Here is an 11,257-nt window from a genome sequence, read left to right as displayed (position 1 = left end):
TCCCGACCTGTGTTTGCTTAGGAACGCCTCTAGCCTGCGTAACATGTAGCACGACAGCGTTGGATAGGGTACGAGCTGCCTACCGGCGACAATAAGGTTGTCTTTAGAAGGATATTTCGTCTTAATCGTACTAGGACTGCATATCTTAAGAGGACCAGTCGCATTGCTGTTCAACTCACCGCGTTGGCCTTCAATGTTGTAGTTATATAGATAGATATTTCATTTGCCCGATGTAGTGCCTCTCGGCCTATGCGGGTCTGGAGCTATGGAATACCTAGGGTAGGAAACCTGCATATGCAAGTGAAAACCTCCCTCCTCTACCTCTGGTTTGTTGCTGTGAGTGATCTGCTTTCTCCTTCCACCAGGGTGCACTAGTGTCTGGGGCTGAGCCTCCTAGACTACCTTGCCTGCTACCCTGAGCTTTCACCTCTTCCTCCTCCTCCTCCCCCCCTCCTCTTACTGCTGCTGCTGCTTCCCTCCCTTCGATCCACCTCTCTGTCTCTTCAGCAAGGGAGAATTGAGCTAAAAACTTTTCTGATATAACCCATTTGACCATTCTCTGCAGGTCTTCCTGACTGTTAACAAGGGCCTTGTATCGTCTGTCCCTTGCTTTTGCTCTCCAGATCTCTCTTCCCCTTGACCAGTCTGGGCAGACAAGCAGCATGTGCTCAGGGTTTTGGGAAGGGTAGCCACAGGGGCATGCCTTTGTGTTGTATCCTGGGACTCGTCTTTGATGTAGATATGCTCTAAGCCCAATGTGCTCAGAGCGAATTTGGATTGCTAGGCTTGCCTCAGCCCTCTTGAGGTTGGTGTAGAGGGTGTAGTTGTATCTGCCAAACTGTTGGAGAGCTGCTGGTGTTCCTGGTCTCTGTGGTTTGATTCTCCACTGTTTCTCCCAGAGAAGTCCTGCGATCTGTTCAGACAGTGTCTGCTTCTTCTTGTCTTGTTTGTCCCTCTGTCTGCCTGTTCTCTGTTGAGCCTCCTGTGCTTCAAGCTGGGCTTGGAGAGTGTAGGCTTCTTCTAGGTCTGCCTTCTTCTGGGGGGTTCTTGCTGGTCTTGCTGGTGCAGAGGGGTCCCTTTGGAGTCTAATCTTTGCGGCTGCTGCGTCAATAGCACTCTGGACTGGGTAGTCTGATGTCTTAAGAGCATACTGTCCTCTCATCCCAAGAAGATAGTGTTGGATTGGTGGTTTTCCAGACTCCATCTCAAGGGTTGTTGTTGGGGTGGACTTGTATGCTCCTATCACCCTTTTGAGGCATTGGCTTTGGACTCTGTTTAGGGGGGCTTCTATCCTCTGTGGGATCTTCTTGTCTGCTGTCCAGATCTGGGCTCCATATAACATAGCTGGCTTGACAATGACTTTGTACATAATCCTGGCTTTCTCGAAGGTAGCTCCCCAGGTGGATGCAGTCAGTCTCTCAATGGATTGTCTGTTCTGGTTTGCCCTTGCCTATGCCTTCTTGACTTGGGGTCCCCAGCTGAGCTTTGGATCAAGCCAGACTCCAAGTACTCTCAATTCTTGTTAGGGGTGCGTCTCATGGCCCTGGATGTTGATAGATGCCTGCATGTTGTGTCTTGTCCTAGCCTTGCTGAAGTGGATGAGCTGATACTTGTCTAGTGCGAATTTCACTATATGTCTCTTTGCCCACTGCTCACATGTTTGATGCCTATCTTCTAGGATTCTGCAGTTCTCTTCTGTTGATTCAGACCAAGCTAGGATGTTGGTGTCGTCTACGAAGCCTGAGGCAGATGAGTTAGGAGTTGTCAGGAGTGGGATCAAGCCTTCTATGAACAGGAGGAAGAGGATTGGGGCCAGTGTTGCAAGTCGGAGCACATTGACATTGCCTATAACGCTATTAGGAAACCTTGGTAGAGGAGGCTTATTGCTGTTGAGTACACTCCAACCTCTGAGATGGTTATAGACGGGTTTATAAAACCAAAGACTAGTCCACACTTCTAGAGGTTTGTAAGCTAGCTTAACCTGTCATAAAAGGGTCCAAGTACTATTAACAGGAAGTGAGCAGACTGTAACCTCCTATACGAGATGAGTAGGAGTGTTAAGATGTAGTATCTCAAAGGGAGTTAACAATCAGGAAGTGATCTAGTAGCCTAAGGCATCTACGATGACTCAGCTTGTAGGGAGATACCTTCTCTCCCCTTTAGCTTAGATAGACATCTAACACAATCAACACATTGGTTCCTAATATATTGCTATATACTCGTGCTATTAATCAGTTAAAGATTGATCTCTTACTCCACTCCGCTACTATCAATCCGTACCTGTTCAACAATTCTTATATTTATACCTTATAGAGAGATTCCTTCGTAAATCGCTACTTCGCTACTAAGGTCGCCTCCTAGCTCTATATATCTTAGTAGTACCCCTATATACCCCCGCTATATAATTAACTACTAAAGGTTAACGAGATTCGACGCGTAAATTCTAGGGTCTAAAGGGGCCCTTAGCTCGTTAATACTACTCTGAGGTATAGTTCCGTACGCTTACTACGCTTTTAATTATAGCTCTAATATAGCGAGTGTAGCCTTATCCTTATAAGGGCTTTGATAACGTATAGGACTAAGAGATAGAGGGCGACTCGGATAATAGGGTTGTTTAGAGGATAATCGAGGTAGTAGTAAGCTCTTTAGAGGGCTTAATAGGTCTCGAGTAATACTAAAGCTTCGTAGAGCCGGCGGTATAGTAGAATATTAAAATAATACCTAGGATTTCGATAATATTACTATACTAAGGCTTTATTCTAGGTCTATATAGCGAGTATTCGCTAGAATGACGCTCTTGCTATAAGCTAAGGTAAGAGCGCGTCGGCGCAGCGAATTCCGCCGATGGTGCAGGTAAAAGGGCTAGCGTTCTAGAAGCCCATGTCCACCAAAGCTTGCATTTCCTCCTTGGAACCTACGAAGGAGTGCACCAGACCACCTCGAGGCAAGTTAGGCAAGTTAGGCAAGTAAGGTCGGATGATGTCGATAAAGTCCTCGCATGCTGCTCGGAAGTGCAGGAACAGCGGAAGATCGAGCTTCTCTGTCACAAAAATATTCAACTGAGCTTTGAATGTGCGGATCTGCATCTCCTTCGACGCGTGTGTAAGACGGTCGTAGTCAAGTCCCAGTTCACCAAAAGCAGATACAAAGCCAGGACTCTCCGCCGACAAATCTCGGATTCTAGCCACATCTTGTGTGAAGCTGCTCGCCATGCAGCTAATATGACCCTTATCGAATCGGCTGTAACTTACTGCAGGACGATTCACAGCACCATCCATTGGACTTCATGACTGGACACGCGATCGACTGCCCTGCGAGCCACTATGACCAAAAACCACCGTCCTCACTGCACAAGCACACACATGCTAGAAAATGCGTTCATGATGTGACATACACCATCGCCTCTCCCTCGACGCCCCACATGGTTGCGAGCCGGCGCAGTATTACCACTACCACCGGTCAGGATTTGCTGTGGAAAGAGCGCATCCTACAATGGAACACGCATAATGTGAGCAACACGGAGCTAACTTCGCGGCTCCAGCATTGGGCGTGTGATGTGAGGTGAGAAGAGGGCACATTGTTGGCTTTTCTGCCATCGGAGCTGCTACAACAACAGCTTGCATAGTTGGCATGCACACTGAACAGTCTCGTGCGCTGCAAGTAAGCCTTACTCATTCGTCTTGTCCACCACTGCTCGATCATGAGTGAGAGAGGTCCATAGCCGACAAGTCGACATGATCCTTCGCTTCTGCAGCATGAAGGGCTGACCGCTTACGTGGACCATCTTGAACGTAGATAATGAAAACAGACACTGCATCACTCCCCGGCACTGCAATAACGACATTAGCACACCAAACAGGCTGACTCGGCATCTTGCACGGTCCGAGCAAGCTCTTTTGGAGCTCTCCACTTTTACAGAGCCGACTGACCTCACCTCCCGACAAATACGTCCCGATTACTTATAGACTCCTAGGAAGCACACTGATAGGCAGCTCGAAGCAAGACAAACCCCGACTGCTCTTTGCCCCACCACAATGGCCCACCAAGCCTCTGCTGGACAATTGGCGCAAGTACCACTCGGCTTCCATCCTAGACCTCATTATGGAAGGGACCAGCTGCAAAAGTACTTCGAGCGAATTCGACTCCCACAGCAACATTGTGCAACCCCCATACTGGATGACCCACAGCTGGCAGGCACGAAGGGACATGGCTTACCTCTTCTGGCCGCGCTCCATCGCTATCATCTGGCCAACATCCGCTTCGAGAACCTTGAACTCCATTATTCTGCACACCGAAAGATATCGCTAAATATGGATGATCTCTTTGACAAGTTCGCGGTGCGTGGTGGGAAGTACGGACGCGGAGGACATTGTATGGAGAACAACGGCCTGTTTGGCACCGTCCTCCGAAGCCTGGGCTACGAAGTCAGAAACTGCGCTGGGCGAGTGAGCAGATCGTGGAGTCCCGATGCAGAGACACGAACGCAGCAGTGCGAGACTTACGACAACTGGAATCATGTGCTAAATCTTGTCAAAGTCGATGGCCAATGGTGGGTCGTCGATGTCGGCATGGGATCCATGGGCCCAGCTGTCATCTATCCTCTCGAAGACGGATTCGAGTCTATCGCTGTACCACCGAGGAGGATCCGTCTCCAGAAGCGAAGTATTCCAGAGACATATGCCCACAATAAAGATCAAGCACCAAAGCTATGGTGCTATGACCAGTGTCTTGCGCCGGACAAACCTGGGAAAGACAGCTGGATTCCAACCTACTGCTTCACCGAGACAGAGTTCCTACCACAAGACTATGAGATGATGTCCTGGTACACGTCGACGAACCCAAAAAGCTTCTTTACGTACAGTATCCTCTGCACCAAACTCCTGCTGAGCGAGGACGAGTCACATATCATCGGTGACGTTACCTTGTTCAACGACGGGTATAGGAAGACTGTCGCTGGTCAAAGAGATACTCCTGTCCAGCTGAAGACAGAGCAAGAGCGGCTGGATGCGATGAAAGAGGTGTTTGGGCTTGAGTTCACGGAGGAGGAGAAGAATGGCATATCAGCAGAGAAACGACTGGCTTAGTATGCGATGCGAATCTGTGTATGGACCTCATTCACTTTCAAGGAGGTCGAGGTAAGTGAATACTGTCTTGCCTGTAAAAACAAAATGGACCTGACAAAGAGCGTCGCTTTCTTATAAGTTGCACTTCGACCTCTCCATTCTCAACCTTCGTGGACTGCTACTCTTTCTCCGAATACGCCAATACAATAGCCTTGTCAACGAATCCTGCAGACATGGCTCGAAACACATTGACAAGCGGCACGAGCAACCGCGAGACTGCTTCACGACGAGCAGCAGGGCGGTACCTGGATCTCGCCCGTGGCCGAGAAGTCAGCGATTACGAGCGGATACACTTTCTCATGACACCCGGCGAGGAGGACGAGGGAGATAGGCCCTCTCCCCCTCCGGTCACCCGACAATCTCGAGTTCAGGTGATAGATCTCTGCGGAGGCTCGGATGAAGAAGACGATGAGAGAGAGGATGAGAAATTACCAGACAAGCAGACTGTGTTTGATGGTAGCGTGCAGGCGAGAGAACAGTCGTTGCGATCGAACAAAGACGTGGTTGTGCAGCAAGCACCTCCACCAACATTGCCTGTAAGCAAGACAAGACTTCCAGCACACTTCTACGATGGCGGCAGATCTCTCAGTCAGAAGACCAGTGGGAGCCTCTCAACACAGCACGCACAATCAGCACGGCCGTTGCAGGGAGATAGACCTACCACCGTCACCACTGGCAAGCGTCGTGATGAAGAGGACCTCGACCACGGTGATCATCATTTCCAGCCTGCTCTACGAGACCCACGCTCACTCGGAGGACACGGTAAAGGCATGCCCAGAATTGCATACACAACGACCAACAGTCGCCCGACGCAGCCGCATGTCGCATCGGCAGCGAAAGTCACAGTAGCTGGTCACGCGGCGCAGGATGCGCAACCGCCGCAGCCTTCGCGAAAGCTTTGGGGTGGGCAGGGTCGTAAAAAGCGCACGAATGTGCTGGGGCCTCCTTCCACAACAGCGGACACTCGAGGCATAGCCAGACCTTCAGGCACGACTTCCATCAGTAGCCCAAGAACTGAGCACAGCGCGCCGCGAGCTACACCAGCCAGTACATCATCCATTGTCTTGGCACATGGAACGCGACCGTGCCGACGGCCGGGAGAAAGGGTCGTGACTGACAGAAGTGGCCGCCCGTTCGCAGCCATGCGAGCACGCGTAGCTCCTGTACAGGCTATGGCTGATAATGCTCGAAGCGCAACAAGTGCTGCAAGTGCATATAATGGCAACCGGCCAGCAGCGGGAACGCGGGCGGGGGCAGTCAGCAGAGCAGCGACTGTCCCGACGCAGCAAGCGCAACCATCCCAGCTATCGCGAGCACTTCCGGCTGAGCAAGAGTCCAGACCTGCCAAGAAGCGGAAGTACTTTGCGGATCTGACTGGCGAGGACGCAGGTCAAGAGGTCGTCTACAAAGAGATCAGTGAGGACGAAAGCCGTAGATTCTGCGGCTTGCCGGTCAAGGACAAGGCGTACGTGAATCTTGTGTGATCACCTGATGGATGGCACTCGGCCGTAGTGTCGAAGTTGACTCCAGCGACAAGCGGGAGACCTGTGAGATATTCTGCAGGACGGACCCGGTACAGTTTCTAGGTTGCATACGCGCCTCAGCACGTGCTCAGATAATTCTCTAGTCATGCCCCTCAGATTGACATGTCGAGCTTATTGGGCGCTCATATAGACGGCCGAGTAAGACCACCATGATGGCTATCGATCTCCACCGGCAGGATCGCTGCAAGTTGCAAAACGCATCAACTTATGGTGATCCTCCAGACTGGTAACCGCATTAAGGTCCTGCGATAGAGTTCGTGGCGTCGTGTCTCTATCCAGGGGAGCAAGAAGCTTGTTCGGCACCATGACTGTGTTGCTCAGGCGGTCGTAACGTAATAGAGCAGCGACCGCGTTCACGCATGCCGCAGTGTGTGCGGCGGTAGGGTGAAGGAAGATGGCGAAGGTAGAACTAGAGGTGAAGGCGCAGATTTGATGTCGGTCTTCTATGACGTAAGCGATGGCTGGCCCATGCGTCTCGTTGAGCATTGCAGCTTGCGATGCATCGCGGCCGCAACCAGGAACTTGTCACGAACTGTATGCCCAGCATCATCCATCGATCAGCCTGGTCACTCTGCGCTCGCCGTCAGCGGGCTGGGCCCCCAGCATCAAGCTTGCGGCCTCAATCCCAACGCCGTGCCTCAGATTCATCGCCGCCTTCGCGTCCGGGTGGCAAGGAAGAGGATGGGCCTCAACGACCGGCGGTTAAGCCTGTGCCAGGTGCAATGTCGAGGCGTCTGCAAGAGATGAGCGATGACAGTCTCGAGACCGGTGGCGTCAGTGCGCGCAAGGCTGTGGAAGAGGCGGGTTTCAGTGAGGATCTGAAGCGAGAGCTTGAGAAGAAAATTGCAGACTCGACCTTCAGAAGCGATAATGCGAGCGCGTTTGCTCAGGCCAATATCCCTGCAAGCGCTGGCAGAGGTACGCGGGACATCGCTGCAGCAAAGCACTGGACTGGGAGCGAGAGCGTTGGAGACGCCTCATTGCGCATGCTGGACGACTCCCACAAGCGTATACGGTCTCCTGCCAAGGTACCGACTCTACGTGGACCACCTGCAAAGGTAGACACTGGTCGTTCTAGGAGTAAGGCTGGCGCAGGTGTTCGTCTCGTCAATGCTCGAGACAGGTCGTCTGTCTATTCGTACGCGAACGAACAGGAAGGTCTCAGCGAAGAGGAGCGTGATAAGTTTCGGAAAGAGATGAAACAGCGTTTTCAGCCTGGCGCTCACCATGTACCTGTTTCCGTTCAGGGACTCAACTCTCTTGCCAACCAGAGGATTGAAGATGCCATTGCTCGTGGCCAGTTCAAGAATCTGCCTAATCAAGGCAAGCCAATGGAACGAGATTACAATGCTGACAGCCCTTTCATCAATATCACCGAGTACTTCATGAACAAGATCATCAAGAAGCAAGGTAAATATACAGCTTTAACTTTGTACTACATAGTTATGTTACTAATTCATTAATGCTCAGAGATCACTCCTCCATGGATAGAGAAGCAGCAAGAAGTCATCTCGACTTGTAATGCGTTTCGACGACGACTGCGGTCAGATTGGAAAAGACATGTATCCCGGGTCATCGCAAGCAAAGGCGGAAGCCTGGAGAGTCAGATGCGTCTCGCGGAGCAATATGCGTTTGCGGAAAGCATGCACAATCCTTCCAAGCAGCAGGTTGGAAAGCTGAATGCCATTGATGGACAAAGCCACATGCCTCAGATCACTATCGCCGGAACTCTTAACACCGCGCCCGCCGACGATGCTACTACCATGCATGAAGAGATCAAAATTATGGAGCAGACCTTCAACGATGACGGGACACTGAAGCCAGTCGAGCAGCAGGTGAAAGTATCCTCTGAGCAGCAGCTGCTTACGCAACAACCTCCACCTGAGTTGCCCCGGCGCGTAATTGTGGCGCCATTCCGCGATGCACAGTGGGAGGAGACCGAAAAGTCATATCAGACTCTTGCGATCAAGCAGTTGAATGACCTCACCCGCTCCTACAACCTGATGGCGCCAAATCTCGCAAAGAAGCCTTACTTTGCGCTAGAGCGAGAGCTACAGACCTGCTTCGCGGACGTCGCTCCGCAGGTGGCTGCAGCTATTCGCGAGCGAGCCTTAGCACCCAAGGTGAAGGGTGTTGAAGTAGTAGGTCACAAGCCTGGATCAGTGCTTGAGAAGTTCTCGGTGGATAAGGCAAGCCATGTTTACGATGAGAGAAAACCGCAGTATGGCTTCAAGCAATTCTGGCGAGACTTGTTTGGGCCAAGGTCATGATGTTTCTAGATGAAATGGACACAGTCGATTGTTCCTGTCATGCACGTTTATATTGCGGTTCCTCCGGAGACTCTATCCGCGCTAAACGCAGGAGGCCTGCTGCCTTCCCGTTGATGTTGAGCCGCGTCAAGGCTGCAGGCAAACCAAGATCTCAGCTCGAATCTGTTCAAATCGATCGTGTGGTGACTGTTTAGCGCTTCATTAAGCGCAGCGACGGAGTGAAGCTCTATTACTAGCCCTAAGAATTTCTTGGCGCTCTAGGATTAGTTGACTTTGAAGTTTTGATGGCACGTGACCTACCGAGCTGTGCCTGTTGGCGAACTCGTAGTCAACATTACATACGTACTGTTCGTAGACTTCGGGTAATTGTACGTACAACAAGCGTACGTGTAGCGTGTATCTCATGCCTGCCGAAAGGACTAGTCTGTAGAGCTTTACACCGCTGCGCTTACTCTTAGAGGTTCACAAGAGGTTCACAACCGCCAACAGCACATTTTACATATACATGTAGAGGAACTGCTCATGTGACGATGAACTGCTTGTGGGCCACATTTCCGGAAAAGGGTGAAATGATGTGAGCTTCGAGCCGGGATGATGCCTGAGGAGATGATTGTTATACCAGTCAAACGCAGTACAGGCCATTTACAACGCCACCAACACCTTGCTGTGTACGCTATCAGCGCATTGATACATTAAATGGAATAATTGTTGCAGGCACTCGTCCTGCGTGTCCTGCCTCGCGGAGGTGTGTCGGGCCCGGCGTCCGCTATTAGTGCGCGAGCTGTATTACCCCACAAAATGAACTTCAAAGCACCTCCCCTGCTTGTTGCCAACTCTTGCCTGCACAACAACACAAGCTGAGGCTCCCTTGACAATAGCTCGTAAGCTTTTCAGAAGCTCGACCATGAGCTTGACCGCCTGATTATTGACACCTCCAGGGTGCATGCGTGCCATGGTTGTTGCCGTTGTCGCCCTTCTCGCCGTGGTGCTTCGGGCGCCATTCCAGTGGCCGCAGGATGGACACTTCACCTCAATCAATCCATCGAGCGGCAGGATCGGTGAGTGGCGCCAATCGACAGGAGCCGGTGCGTCCAAGAGTCAGGGCTTCCTGAACTACCAAGCGGATCTGCAAGACTCGCCGTGCCTGCGGCAGTGATCGTGCATGAGTGTCGATCGGAGACCTCGACTCGCGGGTCGACAACTAAATGGAAGCGTACTGGCTGGTTATCTTCCTGATGAAAGGGCCCAAGCGTTGCGCACAGGATCCCAGTAATAGCTCTGTCGGTTGGCGTTAGCTCCGGGTCGACCGCTCGATGAATCTGCATGGAATGTTAGAAGCTAGCCGGCAGACTCCGCATCAGTGCATCAACCTACAGTGCGAAGATGATGGATGGTGTCCGTCACTGGAGGATGTCATGGGTCGGTGACCACTATGGGAACCTGAACTTCGTTCCGGACTGGGCGAGATGACTCGACGGTTTCGATTGCGACTGTCTCGGTATCGAAAGACGTGCCAGAGCATCCAGCGAATGACCCAGTTCTCCTCTTCGACTCGATCGGTGTCGCGCCCAAGGTCGTACACGACTCTGGTTTCCGGTCGTGCAAGTCGATATATCCGCAGGATCTCTCGATGCGTTACGGTCTCGCTGATTTGCGCGTTGCTGTATGGAGGCTCGACGCTTGCGTTTCCCCGTAACGAAGGCACGAGGACATCCTGGCTTTCGGTCATCCGTCGTCGGCCTTCGACTGCTTCTTCCTGGGACTTGTGAGTTTGGGTTGGGAGAGTTCGAGATTGCATTGGGCAAGTACCTTCATCATCGCATACACTCTGCGATGGAATTCATTTCCTTCGTCGAGGCCTAGTCTTTCGAAGAACCGGGCTTTGGACTCGCTTTGAGCCAAGGCTGGCCGAGGAGGAACCATCGGAAGTGTGTGATCAGGCTGCCTGTGTAGACTTTGTGTGCGGCGCGACAGAGATCGTTTGCAATTCGTCGATGTAGCAGCAGAATAGTTGGTGCGGCGATGTGGGAAGAGAGCCTCAAGAGATAACAAAAGAGCACAGCAGGGAGATTGACGAAGCCCAATTTTTCATGAAATTGGAAGCTTGGAGGTAAGTGGCCGTATTTAGCTCGGCGAACAATACTGCCAGCATTCCACCCCAGCAAAGTGGGTGGAACAGAAGTCATGCGGGTATAGAGCCTATGCATAGCCTGCAGCGGTTACGGCAGACATGCCTCTGTGAGTTACACTGACGCATGGCTGCACCCTCTGCACGCCTGCATGCAACGTAAACTCAAAATGCTTCTAGGCACGAATAAAC

The 11,257-nt window shown here is 51.7% G+C and overlaps 6 protein-coding genes across 6 annotated transcripts; 4 read left to right on the top strand and 2 right to left on the bottom strand.

The window, feature by feature from the left end:
* Positions 1-2,870: 2,870 nt before the first annotated feature.
* On the bottom strand, positions 2,871-3,423 carry CLAFUR5_05948 (Deoxyribonuclease Tat-D; the record flags this gene model as incomplete). Its single annotated transcript, XM_047905096.1, has 2 exons — positions 2,871-3,240; positions 3,395-3,423. 2 exons carry the CDS (start codon positions 3,421-3,423, stop codon positions 2,871-2,873), a joined length of 399 nt encoding a protein of 132 aa, XP_047762736.1.
* Positions 3,424-4,034: 611 nt separating this feature from the next.
* CLAFUR5_05947 (Arylamine N-acetyltransferase) lies at positions 4,035-5,084 on the top strand (the record flags this gene model as incomplete). The annotated part of the gene is made up of 1 exon (XM_047905095.1): positions 4,035-5,084. One exon carries the CDS (start codon positions 4,035-4,037, stop codon positions 5,082-5,084), a length of 1,050 nt encoding a protein of 349 aa, XP_047761545.1.
* A 212-nt stretch (positions 5,085-5,296) lies between these two features.
* CLAFUR5_05946 (uncharacterized protein) lies at positions 5,297-6,607 on the top strand (the record flags this gene model as incomplete). The annotated part of the gene is made up of 1 exon (XM_047905094.1): positions 5,297-6,607. The coding sequence occupies one exon, from the start codon at positions 5,297-5,299 to the stop codon at positions 6,605-6,607; it is 1,311 nt and encodes a 436-aa protein (XP_047762326.1).
* A 557-nt stretch (positions 6,608-7,164) lies between these two features.
* CLAFUR5_05945 (uncharacterized protein) lies at positions 7,165-8,937 on the top strand (the record flags this gene model as incomplete). Its single annotated transcript, XM_047905093.1, has 2 exons — positions 7,165-8,077; positions 8,138-8,937. 2 exons carry the CDS (start codon positions 7,165-7,167, stop codon positions 8,935-8,937), a joined length of 1,713 nt encoding a protein of 570 aa, XP_047762325.1.
* A 943-nt stretch (positions 8,938-9,880) lies between these two features.
* On the top strand, positions 9,881-10,093 carry CLAFUR5_20046 (uncharacterized protein; the record flags this gene model as incomplete). The annotated part of the gene is made up of 1 exon (XM_059462897.1): positions 9,881-10,093. One exon carries the CDS (start codon positions 9,881-9,883, stop codon positions 10,091-10,093), a length of 213 nt encoding a protein of 70 aa, XP_059319007.1.
* Positions 10,094-10,161: 68 nt separating this feature from the next.
* CLAFUR5_05944 (uncharacterized protein) lies at positions 10,162-10,860 on the bottom strand (the record flags this gene model as incomplete). The annotated part of the gene is made up of 3 exons (XM_047905092.1): positions 10,162-10,256; positions 10,312-10,693; positions 10,747-10,860. The coding sequence occupies 3 exons, from the start codon at positions 10,858-10,860 to the stop codon at positions 10,162-10,164; spliced, it is 591 nt and encodes a 196-aa protein (XP_047762324.1).
* Positions 10,861-11,257: the final 397 nt, after the last annotated feature.

Source organism: Fulvia fulva, chromosome 5 (genome assembly GCF_020509005.1).
Source record: "Fulvia fulva chromosome 5, complete sequence".
NCBI classification, from domain to species: Eukaryota; Fungi; Ascomycota; class Dothideomycetes; order Mycosphaerellales; family Mycosphaerellaceae; genus Fulvia; species Fulvia fulva.
Note: the sequence above shows the minus strand (reverse complement) of the source record. Positions and strands in the feature narration are given on the sequence as shown.